We start from the raw sequence: 25292 nt of genomic DNA, 5'->3' as shown, positions 1-25292 counted from the left end.
AACAAATGTGCTCAGACTTATGACAACAAAAGGGTTTTTTTTTCGGGGGTCTGAGTCTGAACCACCAAAAAATGTGACTCAAGAAAAAATCTAAATAATAAGCTGGCTAAATAATATCATTTCCTTGGGGACTTGAGGAAATCTTGGAATTCAGCGGCCGTTTCCTGGTGGAATATATATATAAAGTATACGCCAAGTATGCCAGCGATAAGTAAAGAGGACCGTTGGGAAAACTATATTTAATAAACTATTGCATTTCCTTATGAGTTATGAGACAAGCGGAAAAGTAAGATCATTTTTCTTATTTTTCTTATAGAATATAAAATATAAACTATAAAGCAACGCCCCAGTGTCAAGACCATCAGACAATGCCATCATCGCCAGTCTAGCTCTCGGGTGTAAAAATAGACTTCTCTGAATGAAAACCATAAATTACAAAGCGTTTAATTATTATTCAAACAAATAGAATACTTTTTTAATTAAAACGAAAATCAATTAGAGGAATCTACATACTCCCGGCAACTAATCCGATTCAAATCGATATTAATTGCTTTTAATCTTAGAAATATTAGAAAATAAATCACATTATTTTACACAAATTTATTGCATTTATAGAGACATATTTAAATGACTTTTATTTTTCCAGTGTATTAAAAAAGAAACTTATTTGAAAAGTGAATCATTCGGAATCATTCGATTGAGCTTTTATTGGCTCTGCCATTTTACTGTTAGAGCCAGTTGACTTAAAAGTGCATTGCGAATTGCAATTTCCAGCTAGAACAGTAATAATAATAATACTAATAGTATGATGTCAGCAACCCAGAGCTCATATCGATGCGAGATGGGGAGAAGGCACTCTCATTGTGTGGGCGCGACAAGTTCAATTTGGATTCATTTAAAGCCGAGAGATACTATATCTCGTATCTCGAGAACTGAGAGATGGGCAGAGAAAATTCGTATAAATGTGCTAAGTAATTTACAATAATTGTTAACGATGACGTTTGCGTTCTTGGTGGCGTGGTGGCAATTTAAATGCAAATATGTATGGCAGTACATAAGTTTTAAATTTGAATATAATTGCACAAATTAGTGGCAAGAAAGGCAGCCAACAAATTGCCATCACGGGCCCACGCCCACAATTGCCCACTGGCTTGGGCCTGCTTTCTACATCATATTGTACATATACTACACTTAAAAATTCATTTTGCAACAATAACTCGCCCAACAAGCCCGAAAGACAAATGCAAAAACAACAAAAAAAAAAAACGAGGTTCAACAAACGCAAAATTGTGTAAAGTTGAAAAAAAAAAAAAAAATAACAACCAGGCAACTAGGCAATTGTTTAAGTAACTTGTAACAGTAGCAACAAAAAGCGAATTTATTTGCCATGGCAGAAGTACAATACAGGTCAAAATACTATAGTCAGAGATAAAAAAAAATCTTATCTAATAACTTTTATTATCAAAGATAAGATATTAAACTTTGAGTGAGTAATTGAACCAAAAAGAAAGCAGATATCAAAACTTAAATAGAAATGGGGGAAAAATAAAATACTACCCCTCTTTTTTAAGAGATAATAGCAACTTTTAGACCACTGTGCATCTGCCACTGATCGCTAATGAAGATGATATTGCAAAAAGCGAAATGCTGGTAATAGACATAACGGTCGTTGGCAGCTGCCAACTGCAACAAAGGGGCGTGGCACCACAGAAGCAACAAACCCGATGGAGACAACGAGATTGCATTGAATTGGTTGGTAACTAAAACTGAAAGCGACTTCACTTTCCATTTCAGCTTCAATGCAGTTTGGAAATTAACCTTGTTCAGGGTGACAGACAGGTGCTTCAAAAAATAACGAAAAAAAAATTTAATTACAATAAAAAACTAATTAAAAAACTTAAGACAGAGTAGTGATTTTTTTTTTTTGTTTCGTTCTCACGCCGCTGGTAACACGCGCACAAAATTTTAAATAAAATTTTTTTTATTTGCTATTATTTTTTGGATTTTGTTTGCTTTTGTTTCCGAGGCTTGAAGCTTTTTTTATGCTTTTCACCCACTTACCGCAGGAAACGTGCCAAGATCGTAAGGTGTATGAGTGTTCAGGTCTCCCCCCTTTCAACCCACACCCTCTCACACACCCCCTTTTGAAAAAATAAACAAAATTAATATGCAATTAATCGCGCACCACAAAGGAACATGATTCCAATACAAACATATGGTGAAAAAAAAAAATTAAAAAATAAAAACAATTGTTGGACGTGCACATGTCGCTCGAATAAGAGGAAGAGCTCGATAAACATCGGCAGCAACAACAACAACAAAAACCAGCTGGAAATTCACCTACTCACAGGCTAAAAAAAAAAAAAAAAGAAACCAAAAAATCAACAAAAAATAAAAAAAAAAGGAGGGGAGCCGCACCCTGAAATGTGTCAAAGATCAACTGACAAAAATCGTCAGACAACGAGGAAGGCAATAAACAAGAAACAAATGTCTTACACTGAAAGAAACTCAATCCTAAATTCAAGCACACACTCAATAACCTATAAGATATTTTAGAAAAATTTTTCAAGGTGTACGAATCAGGGAATTGGGGTCTTGAAACAGAGCAGGAAATCCAACAGACAACAGACAACAGACAGCAAAATGCAATTGAAAACGAAACTGCAAAGATGTGAGACACAAAGCGTTGTGCCGTGAGAATATTAATTTTTTTTTAAATTTAATATTTTCATATCTTAATCGCATGTGAATAATCTAGTTTCGAACTTTAAGCGTGGGCGTAGGCACCGCCCTTTTTGGGCAAAAGGTCAGGCCAAGTGACCAAAAGACATGGCGCCAAATCCCCTCCTAGGCCTGGAAAACAAAGCCAATCCATTGATCGGGGCGATCGGAGCAAAGTCCATAGAACAATTGTCAATATAATTCACCAATAATGACTTTGCCGATGAAAGGGCTTCCATTCTTTATGGAAAAGAATGAATGCAAAATCTTCTTGTTAATGAAAGTCAAAGTTTAGCCCTGATAAGGCCAATGATTCCGATTCGGATTTCAATATTTGCACAAGTGCCAGCTTGCAGCTGGAAGTCTGATAAGGTCCGGCCCCTTTCAGTTAATTTTTCCTCCTCTAGAGTCTCAAGCCTTGAGCCTGAAAGCGTAGTAGCTATATAGACACAGCTGCCTTCAAATTATTAGCATTTAAAGGGAAATATTTGAAAAAATCTTATCTATTTCCTAGGATAGTATTTCTTGTAACATTATTCTGAAATTTAATCCTCTTTTTAAGATAGATGTCCTTGAGGCAAGTATCTATAGTTGTGACCGCCACTGTGGCTCGTTTTAAGTGTGACAGCTGATCTTTTCAAGTGACCCACTTAGCGTGTATTCGTATCTCAGCAATAAGCAACACCAACAACACTTTCCTTTTCACAGTACAACAATGCAGGTCTTTTGTGCCTCCCGATATTTGTTTCATAAATATTTGCAGCCAAAGTCAGAGAAACTGACACTGAAACTGAAACTGAAATGAACCCGAAAATTGAGTAAAGTTTTAGAAAGTGCGTACGTAATTGAAGTTTTAGTCGCTTGGCAAATAAATTGCCACAGTCGAGTCAATAAATTAAGCAAAAGCAGTCGGTGGAGAGCAAAAGCAAAAAAAAAGCAAAAAAAAAAAAAAGCAAAAAAAAAAAAGCAAAAAAAAAAGCAAAAAAGCAAAAGCAAAGCAGAGCTGCTGCTGCTGCAACTGCAACTCGAGGCGAATGAACGCAAAATGCAACGCTCTGCTGACGCTAAAGTCGCTGCCTCTGCTTCGGTCGCTGCCGGCAATGCACTTTGTCAAGGACAGATCCATTGAAAAAGTCTCGCTGTTGCAAGCTTACGGGCTTGCTTTCTGTGTGTGTGTGTAATTTATAAATATAATTAATAGAATTACACGGCGTACGCGAGCAATATTGACACTGATATCGTCGGCGATATCTCCTCCTTCTCACTCCTCCACTCCAGCCCCAGGAGCCTCCTTCTGGCACTTCTCTCTTCTGGCTTATATAGTCGTAGTCGTAGTCGTAGTTTAATGCCCGATGAAACAAAGCCCCAAGGTTGCAACAGCAACAACAACAACACAGGCAAATAGCAACAATAAGCCAAGCCAAGTCTTGCATCACAAGGAAGAAATCACAGGCAGTTGATAAAGACTCAGACATTAAGTTGGTAATTCTTGTCATCAAAAGTCATGATGATTCATAAAATAAAATTACAAAAATATTATAATTTTAACTGCTAAAAGAATTAATAATAAAAAAAAAATAATGTTCTCTATTTTAGTCTTTTTGATTAATAAAATATAGTATTACTCGTTTCTAGTTACTATTTACTAGTTACTAGTCACTAGTTTCTGGGTAATGGCTACTAGTTTCTTTTTTCTCGTTTATGATACTAGTTACTAGTTATTTCTTACTAGTTACTAGTTACTTCCTAATTGTTTTATTAATTTTAACTAATTAGTAGTATCTTTTTTGGGAATACTAGTTACTAGTTATTCTTTACTAATCACTAGTTACTTTTGAGCAGTAACTATAGTTATTATTACTTGTTATTTTTGAATAGTAATTTTTTGATAGTTATTTTTTACTAGTTACTACTTGTTTTTCAGAAACTTATGCAGATACTATGTAGTTACTAGTTTTTTTTACTAGTTACTTCCCAATTGTTACTTTAATTCCTACTAAATCCTAGTTATTAGTTACTAGCAACTACTTGGAGATATTTTTTAATAATCTCTAGTAATTTTTTACTAGTTACTAGTTATTGTTTACTAGTTTTTAGCTACTCTTTACTTGGTAATAGTTATTTTTTTAGTTAACTAGTTAGTAGTAATAGAAAAGAGGGTGTATTTGAAAGTTAAAGAGTGGAACTTTTGTCGGTAGACCGCTAAATCCAAATGCTTTGTATTTCTAACTTGGCTGCTCTTCATTCTCCATGCCAGGCACGTTCAAGGCTTCCCTAAGCCCCTATCCCCACGCCCATCTCACGCCCCTATATACAGCCCTATCTAGTTTCGTAAAGTTGCCGCTGGGCAGTTGCTAACTAGAAATTGACAGCCGAATGGATGGTGGATTTCAAAAGGCTAAAATATCAATTTAAGCTGCTGTGAATTTTCCACACCCTTTACTATTTGTTTTATCCAAAATTTTCGTCAATATGCAAATGAAAATTGAAAGTTTCCTCCATTTTTTTTATTACATTGTCGTCAACTTGTTGGGGATGCTTAATTAAAAGTCATAAATTGTCGCCTAATGCAATGCAAAAATATTTCATAAAATTTGCAACTTTTTTTGGGTGTGTGTGTGTGGTTTTGTTGTAACTTGTGCTTCTTGGCAACGTCAAACGGCAATTGGCAGGTGGGGTGGCATGGGCGGCATGTGCAAAGTGCATTTACCCCACTGATATGAAACAGCAGGCGTGTGATTGACTTCAAATGCGTGGCACGTTTTTTTGTGCAATATAAGCTTGTGGTTACAAAAAAAAATATAAATAAATAAAAGAAAAAAAGGCAAGAAAAAACAAAAGATAGGCATAGTAAACCACTAAGCTACGCACATAATTTTTTTTTATTTGCTCCGAGAAGTAACTCGTTTCAAACGACTTTGTTTTTTTCAATGTCCATTTTTGCGATCGAACCACTCGGGGCGTATGAGTAATATTTCTCTGCGGCTAGCAAGTTAATTAAATGCAATAAGTAAGGGGGAGGAAAGGGTGACATATAAGAACTTTAACAGAAAATTGTTGAATCATCAGCTTAGGAATAAATTAGGAATAGAGTGACATCTTAGGATTTAACTTGAAAAGTGGGGACTACCGGAAATCGAAAGTACTATTATATAAAATTTTAAAAACTAATCCTCCTAAACAAAAAGCTTTTTCATGAAATCATAAACTTAATAATTTATGAGTTAGAAGCCAAAATTTTAGCATAATAATAAACTTGCTGATTTCTATAAATTAATAAAAGCAACAATCAATAAAATGCAAAATTAAAGATCAGAATTGAAATTAAAATTGCAATCTCATTTAAGGAATTTTTAGATTCCAAAGCAAGTTGTGTATATAATATTATATACTTTTTGTATTTTTTTTCTTTTGACATTTCTGTTTGTATGCATTTGTTGATATTTTTTTCGTTATTTATTTATTTTTTTTACGAATTTGGCAACTGCAAGTCAAATTTAATTTGACAGTCAGCGTAATGAACAAAAAAAAGAGGAAAAAAATATATATCCAAAAACTGAAAAATGGCAGCTGGCAGCAAAGTGGCCAAAACAAAGCTTTTTATGGCCATAAAGCCGAATTTGAGCTTTGACTTTTTTTTTCAACAATATACGATTTGGATTTGGATTTTCCTCAAAAAATGATTTCCATTGGAAAAATGCAAATGAGGCAAGAGGATGAGAGAACGACTGAATGGATGACAACACAAAATTAATGACAACAATAAACAATTTATTAAATAATTGAAATTGAGTTGGAATTGGCAAATTGATTTGTGGATGCATTTTTCTGCATTTATAGAAGAGTAGTAGTAGAGGGAGTAGAATAGTAGTAGCACACAAAAAGTGGTAGCTGTGGGAGTAGAAATAAAACAAAATGTTGACAAAACATGAAAAAAAAAAAAAAGGAAAAAATTGAAAAATAAAAGTTATGTAGTTTTAGCCAGACAGTTGAGAGGGCTAAAAGGGAGGGACGGTTGTTGGCCATAAAGTTGAATGAATGAAATGTCTGGCTGCCATTCCACGACAGTCTCCTGGAACGACGACAGTTGATCGGGTAATTAGCGTGTCTGACCTTCTGCATTGCCCCCCAACCTCGAGCACCTCCAGGGACCACTTGATAGCCAGTTCTAGAGCTCTCTGGCAAGATGGCGCCAGGATAATTCCCAACAAGTATACGAGAAATGGAAATTGATTGCCGGCATTTAAATATTTTATTGAAGAGCGTGAGTGAGGGGGTGGGATTACGATTTAAGAATCTGTCTTTAAATTTCTGACCAAAACAGTCAAGAAGAGTAGTAGCCCCACTGTGCGAGAGAAGCCCTAGAAAGGATTACAAAAAAAAAAAAGAAAACTTCAGCTTGAGACAGCTTTAAGCCAAGTGAACTTTTTTGTACTTTATTCTTTGTATTCTTATTCCCTTTTCCTTGCCACACTTAACCTCTAAAAGTGGAGAGCTGCCGCCGTTCAATATACAAAATAAACTTGAAAAATGTATTCAATTAAGAAAGTTTTCACTTGCAACACGGGTGCCTGGTGCTTGGTGGCAGGCATCTCCTTCTTACACCTTTTTTTATTTTTTTGTTCTTTTCGCGGGCTGGGCCGGCGGCTGGCAGTTGTACGAGTTCCTCGGCATAACTGTAAACGAGCCAAGAGACAGGAGGCAGGAGGAGTCGTGGCAACCACATTGTGGTTGGCTCTGTCTGAGCTTCGGAGTGTCTGGGTAGCAACCTTCCCCTCTGCTGCGCCTCTGCTTAGCATGTAAATAATGTGCACGAAATTATGAATGCAGCTAATTAGCAGGCGACTGGCTAGAGAGTCCTGCATCCTTTCTGCAGGATACCCTTTTGTTGGCCCTCTTGCAGGCGCCGGCTGCTGCTCCTCCTTCATATTCATTATGTCATTGAACCGTTAAAGAACACTTAAACGCTCCCCACTGCTACTTTTTTTTTTTGGTTTATGGCGCCATGGGGAGCGTTTAAGTTAAAGCGTCGACAAATAATTCAGGGAGTCTTAACTCTCAGGTCTGCCCCCTCGGATTTTTCACACTTAATCAGACCACTTTCCACCAAAGTTCTGCACTTGCCGCGATTTATGGCCATCTCCTCTTCAGGTAAACACTTCAGGTACTCACCTGCAACGAAAAAAAGGGAAAATATATCGGAGGATTAGTCGGGAATTGATGGAAATTGTTTGGTGAAGAAAGCTTAAGAATATTAAATAAATAGTGCAAATCATATATGGTTCTGGCCTTGTTAAAAAAAAATAAAATTAAAGCCACTTCAGCAGATGCTACCTTAAGATTAAGGTCCCACGACAACTTCAACTTCAACTTGGCCAAGTTGCCTGAATTTACGTTTAAATATTTTTTTTTATTTTTTGTTCACATTTTTATCGCGTGCATAAACAAGATGCGGGCCAGAAACGAGAAAAAAAGAAGGTAATGCCATACAAAAAACAGAAACTGAATTTCAGGTTTACAACAAAGTCATGCAACACGGTCATGTGCAATGTGCCATGTGCCCTGCCCCTCCTCTGCCGTGCCATGACATGCCACCGCTGCCTGTCAGTCGAATGCTGCAAATTATTGCAGGACATTTGGTCGAACGGCCAAAGGGTAAACAGTTTTTAGGTTTTATTTATTTTTCGGAAAAAAAGCCAAGAAGGTTGATCAGAAGAAACAAAAGAAAGTGAAGATAAACAGAAGAGATGCGAGTCGGGGGGATACATGTAGATTTTAATACTCTTTCTTGAAAAAATTATTCAGATTTTAAAGTAAAATGTTTTTTACTTGTTTTTTAGGGAGAATTTAATCATTATCCTTATCATAATTTAGAAATAAAGGCATGAGAAGACTTTCCAGACTGAAATAGCGAGGAATCAAAGGGGAATCCATAAGGAAACCAGGGGGAATCTAGAGGGAATCATTAAAGAAAGAGCTCTTGAAAATGGGAATACTCTCTCTTATTTTTTAAGAAAGTATTTTATGTATGGCACATCCTTCCTTATAGAGTATTTAATCAAAATTTGCCTCTTTTTTTATTGTAAATGCCCGTAAAGATTTTCCAGGTCAGTGAAATAAAAAATAAAATAAAATAAATAAAAAAAAGGAACGAGGACAAGCCGAGAACTGTAAATATTTATTTATATTCCGCGCCGGTTTCGTGGTTCGAGTGTCACTTTCTTTCCTTTCTGGACATTTTCAATTTATGCATTTTTATTGATTTAAATCTCTGGCAAATGCACTTTTTTATTGCACTTACATTTTTAATAAAAAACTAAACGAAACGAAACGAAAGTAAAGTTGATCGAGGCAACGGCCATATCAACGATAAAGCCCCCATCGATCCGAACTGAACCGAGTGAGTCCCCCCCTACTGTCTCTCAATAAATGTTGCATTTTTATTATCAATTTTTTTTTTAAGTCGTCAGGTGAGGGGAGAGAAAGGGAAAAGGAGTTGCACTCGAAAGTGAAAGTTAACTTTTTAAGGCAAAAAAAAATAAAGAAAAAAATTACTTTGGGGGCAACTCACATGTGTTGAGTCTTTCTTTCGAGTTCGACTCGCGTCTTTTGGTTCAGTCTTCTGTCTTTTTTTCAAGCCCAATTTTTGTTGATTAGTTTTTTCTTTTTTTTTTTTTTCATTAATTGAATCAGCGACAACATTTTGTCCGTTTAAGGTTGGAAACACTGTAGTAGTAGCTAACTTTTAACATTTAATTTTAATTGCCGCTGGCGCCGCCGCCGCCGCCTGCCTGCCCCAAGTTCAATAAACCTGACAACGATGATGATGTTGCTACTGTTTGTGGCATGCTGCAATAGATACGTTGCAATTTTCGCATGTGCAACGAGCCTTTCAGCAATTGCCGCCACATCCACAGCCACAACACAATGAAATGAAGCTATCCAAGCCCCATTCCCGTTCCCTTCTCTTCCGATTATAGCTGGAACGCTTCGATCCGCTCGCGATCATCGGATATCAGAGCAGGGATCGTTGCCCCAAGACGAAGTTGTGTGTCTTGTTGCATGTTGCACACTCGAATGTCTCTGTCTGACTTTGTGTGTGTGTTGTTATTGTTAATTACAAATATCGGTGATTGGGTTGAAACACAGAAATTATGGCGTGAGAAAGTTTGCCAGTTTGTGGGAGTTGGAATCAAGGGGGAATCTAGAGGGAATCAAGGGGGATTCGAGGGGGAATCCATAGGGAATCATTGCTTATTAAAAAAATTAAGACATCCGCCCTATAAAACTATTAAAAACACATAATATTTTGTTCTTTTTTTATCCATTAAATTCCAAAGGGGATTCAATGAGGATTCTAGGAGGATTCAAGAAGGAATCATTATTTATTAAAAAATTAAGACCTCCCTCCCTATAAAAATTTTAAAAACCCTCTATATTTGTTTCTTTTTCAACAATTTCCTCTTCTTAGCCTTTTCTGGGCCACAGGAAATGAATTCCGTCTGATTATCCTGCAATTAAGCTCAATTCCTTTCCACACTCTCTCTCTTCAAAAAACCGTGATGCGATTAAGAAATTCTCAGTTCTTCCCTTTTATTTTCATTTTCTCCCCAGTTTGGATATTTTTTTTTTAGGTTTCTGCTAATGATCTGTCACGCCCCGGAGCAAACTTAAAAAAAAAAAAAAAAAATTAAAAAATAAAAAAAAGAAAGAAATATACAATAAAGGATGGAAGCTGAAGAGAAAAATGTATTTTTGTAGCATTTATTTATTTGCGGCGGTTTGATCGTAAAAATAATTTGCTTTTATTGCCCAAAACGGGGCAAATGATGTTGCCGCTGTTGCTGTGGCTGTTGCTGTTGCTGTTTCTGCTGTTGCATGCACCCAAAAATGGCAAAAAGGCAAAACTTAATGCGTTTTATGTCCTCGTCATGCTGTCGAATGTTTGAGACTTTTGCTCTTTTTATTTCGAATGTTATTTTTTCCCCTTTTTTTCTGGGAAATCAACGCCACATGTTGAAGGCTGGATCGCCTCAAGCTCGATTTTTATATTTATTTTCATGCCACACTGCACCGCCCCGCCATGCCACTTATTCAATTAAACAAAACGCAATTGTTAGACCATCTCTTTCACTTCTTATAGCTGGCATATTGTCCCTGTCCTGTCTGGTCCTGGCCGAAAGTCATGGAGCGTCAAATTGTTATGGCCAAAAGATGGAAAAGATACAAATGGCAACGGTTATCGCACAACAAGCGCAATCAGTCGTATCGCTGCCCCCGAAAACTACTAGGGCGGGGTAAGTGCAACTAAATAGATATTATATAAGCATGAAGAATATGTTTGTTTTGGGGAGTCTGTCTTTTACAAAAAAAATACAATCACAACTATAAGATATCCTTCAAGTCCTTGCTATCTAAAAGCCAAGCATAAAATGAAGAAACTTTTTATACTTCGCATACTACAGGGTATCAAATAGGGTAGAAAGAGAACTAAACAAGCTAATAATCATAAAAGCAAATGACTTTGAACGACGTCGAAACGTTCTTGCTGCTTGTTGTCCTTTGACAGGATGTAGGATGAAGAAGCAGAATAAGACGAGAGATGTAAGAAGCGTGAAAAAAAAAGAGGAGTGAAAAAATAGAGGAGTACCAAAGCATTATCGTCAGTGAAATGGCGGCAGAGTGACGATTAAAATTTAAGCTTCATTTGGTGGCTCTTGTCAGAGAGTCCATATTGCGGGGATGGAAGGATATGGGAGGCAGGGATGTGGTTAAGGACTCTGTGATTGAGTGGGTGTCAAAACTAGAATGGTTAGCTCTTGCCAGACTGTCAATTTTATTTTTTTTTTTAAATGAAAATTGCAACTAATAAACAAATAAATATTGGAAGTCGAGTTGCAAAGGGGGAAATAGGAACTGCAAGCGACACAAACACACATATATCTATTGGATACATGCACAGTATCTAGAACCAGACAGTTCAGAGGGCATGCCCACAAAAAGCTGAATGCATTCGCAATCAGATTGACGGGGGGAGTGGGGGCTGTGGGGAGAAAGTAGGGAGTTTATTCTGGAGACAGGGTCAGGGACAAGGGACAAGGGACAGGCAGCAGACAGACTCTGAATGTGGAATCGTTTTAATGGATATCAAATAGCGAACAAAACAAACATTCCCACACACATATGTACATATGTACATACATATGTATGTATGTTCATCGAGCAGTTCTGATGCATTCAAATGCATATGGGCACTGAGAGAAAAGTTTGGAGCTAAAAGTTATGATATAATACGAAAGAAAATCATTCCAAATACTATAGAAATATTTAAGATTCAATAAATTAAATGGGCAAGAATTTTAGACTATTTATGATACAATAATTTAATCAATTTTTAGGAACATTTATGATATAATAAGAAAGAAAATCTTTAAATATAGTAGGGAAATATTAAATATTCTAAAATTTAACAACCCTATTATTTTTAACTATTTATAATACACCTCCCCCTCAATTTTCAGTAGATTTCCCTCAAAGGATCCTCAGTTACAATCAGAGTAAAGTTAAGAGCTATTTTTAAGAAATACTAAGATTTTATATAAAAGAAAATCATCAAAAAGATAAGCAAAATATTTAATATTCATTTTTTTAACTAAAAAAATATTAAAAACCATAAATAATTAATATCCCCCTTATTTTTCAGTCCATTTCCGACAAAGGATCTCCAACTGCATTCCCAGTTCCAATCAGAACTCCAGCTGAGCCCCAGCGAGGAGGGGAGGGGGGAGGAAGGACGACAGGAGTGGAGCAGAAACAACAACAACAACACAACAGTTTTGTTTCATTTGCACAAACATTTCATGTTTTGTCCTGATGTTCTGTTTTACTTTTCGCTTTTCAACTTGTTCATCCACGCCTCCACGCCCCCTCCTCTTCCTGCCAATTCGCTCTTTCATTTTGCCAGGCTCGTTTTTACTGTTTCCTCTTTTTTTTTTTATTTCCTTTTTTTTTGCACGTTGCATTTTATTTTTGTGTCTGGCAGCTGCTCGACAACAACAACAATATTGATTGCAATTTCAGCCTGCAGTGAGGGGGGAGGGAGAGTGGGAGAGAGGATTTGGGGAGTTGTGGGGCTCTCATTCTCATTTGGCTGAATGGCTCAGCACAAAAGCCTAAAAGCACACACACACACACACATACAAGAGAGGCAGACAGATAAACACTCTCTCACACTCACACCAAAGCTTGGCTTTTGAACCGACAGACGACATCATGCTGGCCGAAGGAGGAAGCAGGGAGCCAAGCAGTGGAAAGGGATAGAATGCACTGTAGAAACAGTATCTTTGAGATACTTTCTTGTTTAAGAAGATATTTTACAGATTTAAAAATATTAAAATAATAAATACGGAAAAAATAACAAATAATTTTTATTAAAAATTAATTTTTATAAAAAAATTTAAATTTTTTCTCTCTGTATTTCAACTCCAACTGATAAGAGGAAGAGAGAGACTAAAACTGCTGAGCCCAGAAGCCTTTAAAGTTGGCAAAAAGCCTGCGGATGGAGCTGCGGATGTGGGTGGCAACTGCTGCAGCAGGAGGTGCCCGAGGAAGTGGAGGTGGGAGGAGTGCAGGCAGGAGTTGCCCTGGCATTGTCTGTTGGCAATGAAAATACGACAATAATGACGCCGAGCCAAGAGACATGCGCCGTTCTATAGGCGCCCAGTATCTGTGTGTTGCAGTTTATATTTCAATATGTGGAGCGTAGCAATGCATCAGATACAGTGGTTTAAAAAAGATTTAAGAATTTTTACAAAGTTTAAAACAACAGAAATGGTGAAATAATAAGGTAATAGTTAAAAAAGATGAACTAAAACAGAAATCATAGATTTAGAAAGATAGTTAAGAATTTAACAATTTTTACAAAGTTTAAAACAAAAAAAATAGTAAAATTAAACGACAATAGTTACAAAAAATGATATAAACTAGAAATCATAGGTTGAAAAATTTTTACAAAGTTTAAAACAACAAAAATATTAATATTTAAACACAAAAAAATTATATAAATTAGAAATCATAGGATTAGAAACCCAGTTAAGAATTTGTACAAAATTTAACACAACAAAAATAGTAAAATTTAAACACAGTAGTTACAAAAAATGATATAAACTAGAAATCATAGGTTTAGAAACGGAGTTATGCCCACTGTGCCGAAGAAGACTCCACTGTGCGTGTCATTTTGGCCAAGATGCCATTAATAGCTGTTGTGGTTATGAGGGAGGAATGGATCTGAGTTGAAATTGAGTAAGCAATGCATACTTGATTTGATATTCAACAAAAGGTGAAGTCCCCCCCTATCCCAGAGGGGACTTTTTCCGGCACTCTATATCTCCGAACTCTTTCTCCGCCTGCGCCCACACATCGTTATACGCTTTAATTTGCAAATGGTTTTGCAGATTTGTTTGCGGTTAGAGATTCTGTTGTGTGTGTGCGTGTGTGTGTGGGTACTACAGTGGTAACCCCTGGTGAGGGAAAACCTATAAAGCGTATCCATAACAAAGCTCCCGAAAGAACAAAAAGTGTCGGCGAAGTGGCGCTTTTAATGTTTCCTCAATTTGAGTGGCCCGAAAAAAGGTTGTTAATTGCTGTTTTTCATATCCCCGCCAAGGTTTATAGTCCCTATATAAAATACACAGAGAACTATTTCCTTAAACTTTGTTTTCTTAAAACTATTTCCAAAAAAAAACTTAATTTTTTGCCAGTTTTCGTCAAGATATTTGGGAGATATTATCATATCCCTTTAAAATAATAATTAAAAGATAGTATTTGATATTTTTTTTAGTGAAAAATCCATAATGTATGCATATAGCCATCGAGATCCAAGTCGCACCATTTCATTTCATGCTCCGCTGCCCCTCTACATTTGTCTTTCGGTTTTGTTTTTGTTTTTTTATTTATTCATTTTTCCATCGCATCCCAGCCGAGCGAAAAGTGAAACTTAACCTCAGAACGGGTATTTGAAATAGTATAGCTTATATAGCTTTTAAAAAATAAAAAAAACTTGTACTGACAATCCGCGTACAGAACCTATTCCAATATTTAGAATGAAAGCCAAGCGAGAGAATAACAAAAACAACTGGATATATCGTATCGTCGTCATCGTCATGGATGAAAATGGGTTCCGCGTTAATAAAAATTTTACAGTGCAGAAATTTATGCTTCAAGTCTAGACGACAGTTTTTGGAACGTGCTCAATTAGCGCAAAAATCTGAACGGGGGGCGTTCTTAAGGGGGGGTATTAGTATACCACCATACCATATTATATATGGAATGACGAGCTAACGAGTGAAAAACACACAAACAAAAACGAAAACAACATTTAAATGAAATTCTCCTCTATGCCTCACGACTGTAATTTGTACTCGTAGTTGCTATTGGAAGAGACCCCTGGCGAGATAAACTATGCACCGATATGGATATCCTCACCTCCCATTCTAACCTGCCTTTCTGTTCTCCCGCAAAAAAATAGCAACAAAAGTCGTGCGAAAGTTGTTAATTTTCGTTTTAGTTTTTGTTTTTGTTTTTTTTTTTTTTTAATTTTTTCACACCATATAACCCCAGTCTCTGTAGGGGGGAGGGTTAAGCCATAAGTGTCTGTGTGTCTGGCGATCTAAAAACAAAATTATTAAAATTTAGTCGAATAGACTAGGGTTGTCTTCGATTTACTAAATTTTTGATAAGAAATTAAAAATATAATAGTAATTATTGCAACGTAATACTATTATATCATTATAATATGGTCTAGGGTTCGAACTTTACTTTAAAGTTCCCATTTTCTATCTATTTCTTTTAAGAAATTAAAGATATAATAAGATATACTCATAATAGTCTTATCATATTTCATAATTAAGTACTATTATATGGTCTAGGGTACAAACTTCTCTAAAAATACCATTTATTTTATCTTTTTCTTTGAAGAAACTGAAGATATACTTTTATTATAACATAATATTTCATAAAAAATACCATAATATGATCTAGAGTTCGAACTCCACCGAAAAAATAAATTTAATATTTTTTTTAAACAGTCTGGAGTTCCCAACTACCCCTAATACCCTACTTTATGGGAAATTTCTAGATAGTCACACCCTTTAGACCCCCGTCGTCTACTTTGTTGTTACTTTGTATCTACAGTTTCTATAGTTTTTAGTTGCATTTCTCGGATGTATTCGCGGCGTGCCTTTCGCAATTTATTTGCAGTTGGGGCGCGCAATATTTCCGAACATATTGCGCCATTATTTTGTGGGAGGGGTAATACGCCCACGCGAGAGTCTCTGTCGGGCCTATGGATTAGAAGAAATGATGTGCAGAAACAGAAACAGGAAGAGAGCTTTCTGCAAAAAAAAGTTTCGGCTTCGGAAAAGTCATGAAAACAAACAAACTTCCGCCTCAGCCACCCACCGAAAATGAATACATAAAATGTATCTTAACCTTGACATTGGGCGCCAAACACGAGCAAGAAGAAGAAGCCGAAAAAAAAGAAGAAAACACAAATATGCCGGCAGACAAAAACAAGTTAAAAAAAAAAAAGGGAGAGAGAGAGAGCACATTCATTCATTAAACAGAGAAGGGAAATTTAAAGGGAAATAAATTTAATTTTTTTTTTCCAGTTGAGTTTTAAATCAGCAGAGTTTGTTTATCGTACAATAACAATAAAAAGTACTGAGCAAAAATTAAATAAAAAATAAAAATGGGCCGCGTGTGGCGCTAAAAATAAACATCATAATACAAAAAAAAATTTAAAAAAAAAAAAAAAAGTAAGAAAAAAATAACAAACGAAAAGAAACCGAAAGGCGATAAACAATTTTATGGAAGTTTATTTTTGAATTAAACACAAATCATCACAAAATGCTGATAAGCGGCGAAGAATGCAGGGCGGCGAAAGAGAGAGAGAAATGGGGAGAAGTGCAGGCAAAAGGCGAGTGCGGCGAAGAGAGAGCCTGGACTAGGCGATCAAAAAGAGAACAAAAAAAAAACATGAAAAAAAAAATAAAAGCAAATATCGTGGCCTTGAAAGGTGGGCAAAAACAGAAAAAGCACAAATAAAAGCCCGAGATATACCAGAGAGAGAGAAAAAAAAAACCAGAAGAATGAATGGAATTATGCCATAGAAGGCAAAACAATAAAGAGATAGAGCGAGATGGGGCGACAGGTGAGGGGTTGGGATTCTCAAACCTGAAGATCGTTTCCAAAACAACACAAGAAAAAAAAAAAACAGAAGAAAAAAAAAAAACGATCTAATTCTTTTTCCTGTTTTCTACTTCTCCACTCTTTCTGGTTTTCATTCTGTTTTTATTTTTTTATTTTTGTATCATTCCGAAATAAATAATAATATTTTTTAGCGCCGCTTGGAAACGGAAATATTAAAATTCAACATAAAATAAATAAAAATAAAGAAAACCAAACACATGTGTACGAATTCCATATGGCAGAAAATAAATTTCAATAATTTCCATTTCTTATGATTTATGGAGGTTGCTTTTTGGGAAGAAAAGCAAGAGAAGAGCCCACAGAAATCTTCAGAAGAGGAGCAAGCCTTGACCCAAAGCATCAAAAAAGTAACAAAAATCAAAATAAAAGGCAAGAAAAAGTGAAACTCGCTAAACGAAAAAGGAAATAACAACACACACCAACAAAAATAATAAAAAAAAAAAAGCTTAAGATCCAAAGAGAGAGAAAGATATCTGATGAGACAGTCTGTCACCCGTCTCCTTCTCTTAATGGAACTTCCTCAACTGCACTTTATTTTGGAAATTGTTTTATTTTTTTATTTTTCGAATAAACAAGCGCTTTTTTTTTGGCAAATATTGAATGCTACTTTCTGTGTATTTTTCACTCTATTCGGCAGCTGTTCAGCCAGCGAATTAAAGGAATCATCAAGGTTATATAAGCGATGGAGCCGGCAATTGTTCAAAACACTAAGCAACATGATAGTATTTTATTTTCTATTAAAAAATATATTTTTTTTATTTAAAAAATAAATTTTAAAACCAAAGTAGAGAGAGTTTCTAACAAGACATTTTTGTGCGAAAAAACGGCTTTTGTAAAAACTATTTTTTAAGAAAAAATCCTTCAAGTTTTGTTTTTTAAATTATATTTAGAAGTTGTATCTATAATTTCAGCAAAATCGATTGAGTAGTTTTTGAGTTATGAAGAAAAGAGGCCTTAAACATGAGTTTTGAGAGGAATTCTGAAAAAAGCCATTAAACTCGTAAAAAACATATTCTAAATTTTGAAACCAACAATCTTTAAGGTTTTAGCTTTAATTTCATAACAAAAAAACATTAAAAAAATGGAAACAATTTTTAGAACCCCCTAAGAGAAGCAGTTTGGCCAAGAAACCCCCCTTTTTTTGTCGCCTAGTGTAATTGATAAAAGTTTCGTGAATAAATATTGAAATTGTTGATGTGCCCCGACCACATGTTGGGGAATTTCTCCCTCACACATGCATTCAAATCGCCGTTTTTGGGTGTTTCAACTTTTATTTCACTTAAAATTAATATTCTTCTTAAAAAATAAAAACAATTTGGCTTAAAAAGAGAGAATAATGTGATTATTTTGGGAGTTAAGTGTAGAAGGACTCACCGGACTTGCTCGGAATAGAGTTCGACCTCCTTGTTCTTCTGCTGCTGCACCAGCTGCTGCTGCTCGTAGCTGGCCAGGGGCTTGAAGTTGCTGACATTGGCCAGGGCGGGCAGGTTGGGCGGCAGCGGGGCGATCAGTAGATTCTTCGATAGTCCCAGCCCATTCGACATCACATCGCTTTCGAAGATCGGGCCAAGAGGTTGCATCAGCAGGGACTGTTGCTGCTGCTGCTGCTGCGGCGGCTGCTGTTGCAAGAGTTGCTGCACGGGGGACACTGAGATCTCTCCGCTGGACTGGTAAGCCGAGGGGGAAGTGGAGCCACTTCCGGCACCACTGGACGAGAGACTGCCGGCACGAGCGCGCAAGTCCAGGCCCAGGACATTGTTCGGATTCAGGATGTTGCTCAGAGTGGCCACCACACTCGGTTGCAGGATCTCCGAGGAGTTATTGGAGTTGCTAGTGTTGTTGTTGTTGTTGTGGGGGAGTCCTGATCCAATCACTCCCACATTGGGATTCGGCGTGAGTCCTGCATAAGTATTACCGTTATTATTGCTTAGAGGAGTCTTCTGTGATCCTTGATTGTTGTTGTTGTTGCGGTTCCTCTTCTTCTTGGCCTTCTTTTTGTCATCGTCCTCGCTGATGTTGCCATTTATGTTGTTGCCCCCCCGATTCCCGTTCCCATTCCCGTTCAGGTAGACCCTTTCCGGAGCCACCCAGTCGAGGTCCTTGCGCAGCTGCCCACGCCCACACTTGCAGCTGCAGGCCTTGTGGACCAACTCGTAGCCCTTCTTGGTCCACAGGTGCTGGGCGCGTTGCCGCTCCGACCAGGATCTGGCTCGGCCACTAGCCTTCAGCGTCTGCAGGACACCCGCCTCCCACACATCGAAGCACTCCCGGTGCATGAACTGCCCGGCATTGCAGTTCTCGTTGTTGCACAGGACACGGACGCACTCCGTCAAGGACATCTCCGTTAGGGGGATCAGGGAGTCGATCTTCCGGCACTCGCCGCTGGGCAGGCAGCACCGAACCACGCCCCCACCACCACCACCACCCCCGTTGACCAGCAGGGTGGACATCAGCAAGGACATGTACTCCTGCTGCGGATGAAGTTCCTGCTGCTGCGCCGACTGCTGCTGCTGCTGCTGCTGATGCAAGTGTTGGCGCAACTGTTGCTGCCGCGAGTGGAGCTGCTGCTGCTGTTGGTGATGCTGCTGCTGCTGCTGTGTGGAGTTTCCGCTGCTGCTGCTGCTGCTGATATTATTGTTGCGACGCGGAGCCATAAATTGGATTCTTATTTATTTTCGGTTTTGGATCTCAACTTGTATCTCAAAAAGAACACAACCTCGTGGAATCAGTTGCTATTTCGAATAAGCATTGCTCGAAATGTTTAATTTTTAATTTGTTTTCTTTAATTTATGGTCTATAATGGCTTGATTTGTAGAATTCTTCCAGTGAAGAATTCTTCCAGATTTCTTTTTAAAAAATTGTAATATTTTCGAAAAGTTTTTTTGTAAATTGTTCTGGTTTTTCTTTAGCTTTCTTGTAAATGATTATTTTTTAGAGATTTATTTTTTAACTGCCTTGGAGAAATTGCTTTTCTTGTTATTGCTTTTTTTTTAGTTAAAAAATTTCCGTGGGTTAAAAAATTTGGTACACCTTAGTGGGTATCAAAAATACTTGTAAAAAAATTCCCGTTGTTTAGTTTTTAGTTTGCAGTCTATTTTTGCCGTAGTTTTTAAAAAATTTCTTTTTGTTTTTCTTTTTTTTTTTTGTACCTGAGCTGAGTTTTATGTTATTGTAGTTTTTTATTTTTTATTTTTAGTTTTTAGTTTTTAGTTTTTTTTTTTTTTTTTAATTAGAACGTTAAGTATCAAAAATTGTGTGTATTTCTATTGTTTATCTTCGCTCTCCCTTGCCGTGCGTCCCTCCTCTCGTCTTCGTCTTTCTACACACGCGGCGCCATGCTCGGCAATTCTTCACATTTTGCTTTGCTCTGCGTTGTTTACCGTTTCTTTCTTTTCGCCGGCAAAAGAGGATTTGGGAATTAAGGAGCAAATCGCGACACTTCGAATTCTTTCAAAAATATGAATAAAAGATAATATTTTGTGATTTCAAGGAAAGTGAGTGATGGTTCTCGGCTATTCTGGTACTTCTTCGAAACTGTTCTGATTAGGCTTTTTTTTCACAACGACGCCGCACGCAGAGGCACACAACCGAACAGATCAAAAGCGGAATTCGAAATGAGACACACGAAAATGTGAGACACGTCCGGACGCGAACCGCTGCGAATGCTTTTGAGCAGTCCGGTCTCACCCCCCCTCCCCTCGTTCGACGCCTCGTGCGTCTCTTTCTGCCCCGCTCGTACAGGGCCGGGCTCGCGAAAGAGAGAGAGAGCATGAAAACACAACGTCGGGAACGTGTTCGATGTTCGAACGGGTTCGTATCGAAAGCGAAATTCGTATTTCAAAACAAAAAAAAACGGCTTGGTGCGGCTTGAGAGCAAAGCGGGGCGCCGACGTCGGCAGAGCCAACGGCAGCGGCCCTCTCTGGAGAGTTCGAGTTGGATGTTAATGGCTCGATCGAACATGTGGCATGGAGTGCGCGCCAGCGTCGACCGCAACCGCGGCAGAGCTCTGCTGGCATTGGCAGCGAAGTTGGAGTTTCCACCGCCTGCCCCGTCGTGGCTTTATTTTTGGGGTTGGTGGGTGGTGGTTGGCTGCTTTTCACTTTCCACCACCACCGTTGGTTTCTGGCTTTTCATTTGGCGGAAAATCCGCAGATTTTGGGGTTGAGAATGGGGGTGGATGCTGGAAAACCAGCGCCTGCCTGGCGGCGTTCTGTTATCGCACAAAATTCACTTTCGTTGCTGTTCGAACGGTTCGTTGTTCGCCATGAACTTCCCCTCCAACATGCTCGACGTCGGTGAAGTTGTGTTTGTGTGCGAAAAGCCGGCAAAGTAAACGCCGGCAAAAAACCAGGGTTGTCGAGTTCAACGAATTTGCAGCGCACTTTTGCTTTCCTTAACTATTGGAAATATGCTTATTTTTATATACCTAAATAATTTTTTAAATGTGTCACAAATATAGAATAATAATATAAAATATAATAACAAGAAAAAAAGCTTATTTTTATTTGCTGATCCTTTTAATATGTCCTCTACAGCTTTTATGTATCCTTGTCCCTGCTCTTTCTCTCATCTCTTCCCTCCATCATGCCCTCCTCATCCTGATTCCCTTTTTATATAAAAATTCCCGCTGCGCGTGTTGCAAAAAATGGCAAAAAAAAGCGAACACGAAGAAGCGGTAGAAACGACAAAACAAGGGCACGTGTGGAATGGAAAATGAAAAAAAAGCTTAAAAAAAAGAAGTAACTAGAAGGGAAGGGGGTAACAGAAGAGAAGTTCTTATAGGACTTTCAGGATCTGGATCCGAATTCTATTATTTCAGGTTCTGTGGTGCAAAGTCAAGGTCCAATTTTTGTTTATTTTCAAGCCGAACTGCGCAGTTTGCTTCTCTCCTTTTGACCTGCCACGTATAAGAATAAGAACAAGAAAGAGAAAGAGAGAGGGGGATGGGATGGGAAGTAGGGTAGGGATCTGATATAATAATTAAGTCAGTCAGGTAGGCAGATCGGCAGCCATTGCGTAATAGGATCGTCCATGTGTGAGTATGAGTGTGTGTTTGTTATTCTAGCTAAAAGGATCGAAGAAGACACTGGAAAAAAAGAGAGAAAAAATAAACATAACCTAAAAAATATTACTTTAAAAATATTTAAAATAAAAGTAAGAATATTAGGACATATTACTACAGACTATAATCATCTAATGATCATTAATTACGCCATTGTTTTATTATTTTCTTCTTCCCTGTATTCTTAACTGTATAAAGACCCTTCGAGAAGAATGCTAATGATAGAAAGAGACAAACATAGAGAACAAAGGCAAACTAAACTAGTTTTTTGTTGTCATCGTGGCATTATTTCTTCAAGGATTTCGCTTTTGTGTTCCGATCCGCTCTGACCTAATTTTAATGACCAATGCATAACAAAAAAAAAAATAAAATAATAATAAGAAAGCAGGAAGAAGGGAAGAGGAAGCAGAAGACCTGATGGCAAGAAAGAGAGAGGTGGCGCGAGGAGCAGGAGTGAGAGAGAGGAGAGTCTGAGGCCTTGGGGCAAAGCTAAACTCATAATTCTTCGGCGACACGCATCAAGTTCAATTTGCATAATTAATGGCAACGCTTGGAGCCCTCGGGACAGAAAGGGTTGCCAGACCTCCATAAAGTTGGATACATGTTAAGACTTGTTAGATTAGAAAAAAATTAACGGTTTTTGTATTAAATTTTGTTTATTTCGTTAATAAAATAAAAAAATTTTTAAATAATTTAGAAATTGTATGATTTTAAAGCTTTTTTAACCCTAAAAATAAAACTGTCTTAAGACCTCATTCTAACAAATAGAAGAGGTGTATGGACATAAAGGGTTGCCAGACCTCCATAAAGTTGGATACATGTTAGGACTTGTTAGATTAGAAAAAAACGGAGTTTCTCTGAACAATTTTTGAAATTGAATGATCTTAAAACTTTTTTAACCCTATAGTTTTTAAAATTAAAATTTCTAAAACTTTTTTAAACCACCTTCTAGCCAACAAGAGATGCTTAACAGACAAAAAGGGTTGCCAGACCTCCATAAAGTTGGATACATGTTAACTTCTGTTAGATGATGTTACAAAAAATTGTTAGTTTTTTTTTGTAAACTGTATATTATATTTCAACATTTTTGTGTATATCTTTAATAAAATAAGTCTAAATTAAAATAATTTTTAAATAATATAATTTCCACCCATTTAAACCCTAATATTTTCAAAATTAAATTTCTAAAACTTTCCTAAGACCTCTTTGCAGCAAATAAGCTATGACTTTAGGTGTTTGAAGAACTTTTTGCGTGTTTCTTGGCTTCCTGTTTGAATTACCAAGCCCACATGGTGTGAAAGCGTGTTCCTTGAAGGAACTTTGCGGTGAAAAGGCAAGAGCATCCACAAGATACACTCACTTTGGCTGGATAGACAATCTTCTTCTACCTCCTACGCCCACATACGGCCATTTGTTCAGGCCTCTCCTTCTGTTTTTTGTTTTCTGTTTTCAGTTTTCAGTATTTTGTTCTTTGAGTTCGCCCGAGGGTGTGTCGGGCAGATGTGTTCGACACCCACCCGTACTCCTCCTCCTCCTCCTACATATATAAATTCCCCCCTCTGAAAATGCAGCATTATTTGTAATTACTCATACTCCCGCATTTATCCAATCGGAAGCAACTTTGAAACCCAAAATAGGGTTTGAAATTCAACTGCCATGGCAACCTCAAACCAGAAGGAGTTTATAAAGTATATAACGGTAAACATAATACATACCGTAATTCCACACATACATAAACACAAACATACATATATAGACATAAAAGAGACAAAAAGGTAGAGAGAGAGAGTTGTGTTTTTCGGCCGACAGAGGGTGTCGTAATTTCGTTTTGTTGCCAAAAAAATATAACCTCAAACTCCATTTTGTCCGGGCACTTGCCGCAGGATCATAAAATAAGAAGAAGAGAAGAGTTACCCAGGACTCTTCCCTCAATGTGGGACTGATTCAGACAGCTTACATAAGCGAAATGAAGTCAGCATTCGCCCTATAGACATATATATTTTCAATTTGACAAAAGGATATTCTCCACTTGAGTCCTTGTACATGCAGGATGAGTTCTGGATGGTCACAACTTTTTAGAATTCTATCACATATTTGTTGGAAAATAAAAAAGAAATAGTTTTTTTTATCTTTTTTTGTTTTTAAATCCTTAATTCTAGTCCTAGTCCTACTATAATAAGGGGGGGTCTAAGTTAAGAGATATGTATATGATATTGAGATAAAATATATAATATAATATTAAATGCTAAGCATATTTTAGGGATACAAATTTATATAAAAAATTTATGCAATAAAAAAAAATATATCTTATAATTTTTTGTATAATTTTATCCAAATTTCCTTGTTTTTTTAAGGGTGGAGCTACATTTATTCAGAAATATATGTTTGTATGTATGTGTAGGGGATTTGGTTGTTGCCTCCCCATTTGCTCCCCCTACATATCCTGTTTTCTTCCCTCCCTCTTGGCCACGTATTCTATAGCCTCCTGTATCCTCCTTTCTCTGTGGCGCCAAAGTGAAAGTGAGCGAGACGGCAGATTCGTGCTGAAATTTCATTTGTCCTTTGTGGCAGCAACCACAAGGATAATGGATATGGTGGGGGGGTGGAGTGGGGGGGAGCAGCAGAGTGGAGAGAACACAAAAAGCGGATGATGACGAGGCGCACGCACTTTTTGGCTGAGTATTTTCGGGGGTTCTTTTTTTTATTTATTTTTATTTATTTTAAATGCTGGTACCCATATACCCATACATACATATGTACATATATAAGGAATATAAGTAATATATGTATATAATATATGTACATTTTCGTTCCACTAAGTTGAGAATCCATGAAGAGTGAGAAACTCCGCCCACTCCATTAGAAGACGAGGTAGGCAGGTAATATGATTTTCAGGTAAATAGGAAAATGGAAAATGACGAAGCAGAAGATAGAACAGAAAAGAAAATGAAGAAAATAAAGGAAAATGGCGGCTGTAACCTTACTTTCAAAATTTCTAAACAAAATATACAGTTACTTTTATTTTTCCCTTAATTCCAACCCATTTCCATCTCTATTTTTCTCTAATCATGTTTGAACATGCACAGAGCATCTATGTATGTTAGAATATTTTGAATCTATAGACCATTTTTATTTCCCTCTCTTTTTATTTTGTAATTTTTTGACCAACTTTGATAAGCTCCCTCACACACACACACACTCACACACACATGTATGCAAATATAATGCAATTTTCGCTAA

The 25292-nt window shown here is 37.1% G+C and overlaps 1 protein-coding gene across 1 annotated transcript in view; it reads right to left on the bottom strand.

The window, feature by feature from the left end:
* The window catches only part of LOC6501599 (headcase protein), an 82057-nt gene extending 61422 nt beyond the window's left edge, over positions 1-20635 (bottom strand). The window contains 1 exon segment of the mRNA XM_032456185.2: positions 18364-20635. Within this exon segment, the coding sequence (XP_032312076.1) occupies positions 18364-19643 (1280 nt within the window). The 5' untranslated portion in view covers positions 19644-20635.
* Positions 20636-25292: the final 4657 nt, after the last annotated feature.

This window comes from Drosophila ananassae, chromosome 2L (assembly GCF_017639315.1).
Source record: "Drosophila ananassae strain 14024-0371.13 chromosome 2L, ASM1763931v2, whole genome shotgun sequence".
NCBI classification, from domain to species: domain Eukaryota; kingdom Metazoa; phylum Arthropoda; class Insecta; order Diptera; family Drosophilidae; genus Drosophila; species Drosophila ananassae.
The sequence above is the reverse complement of the archived record's forward strand: the minus strand, read 5'-3'. Positions and strand labels throughout refer to the sequence as shown.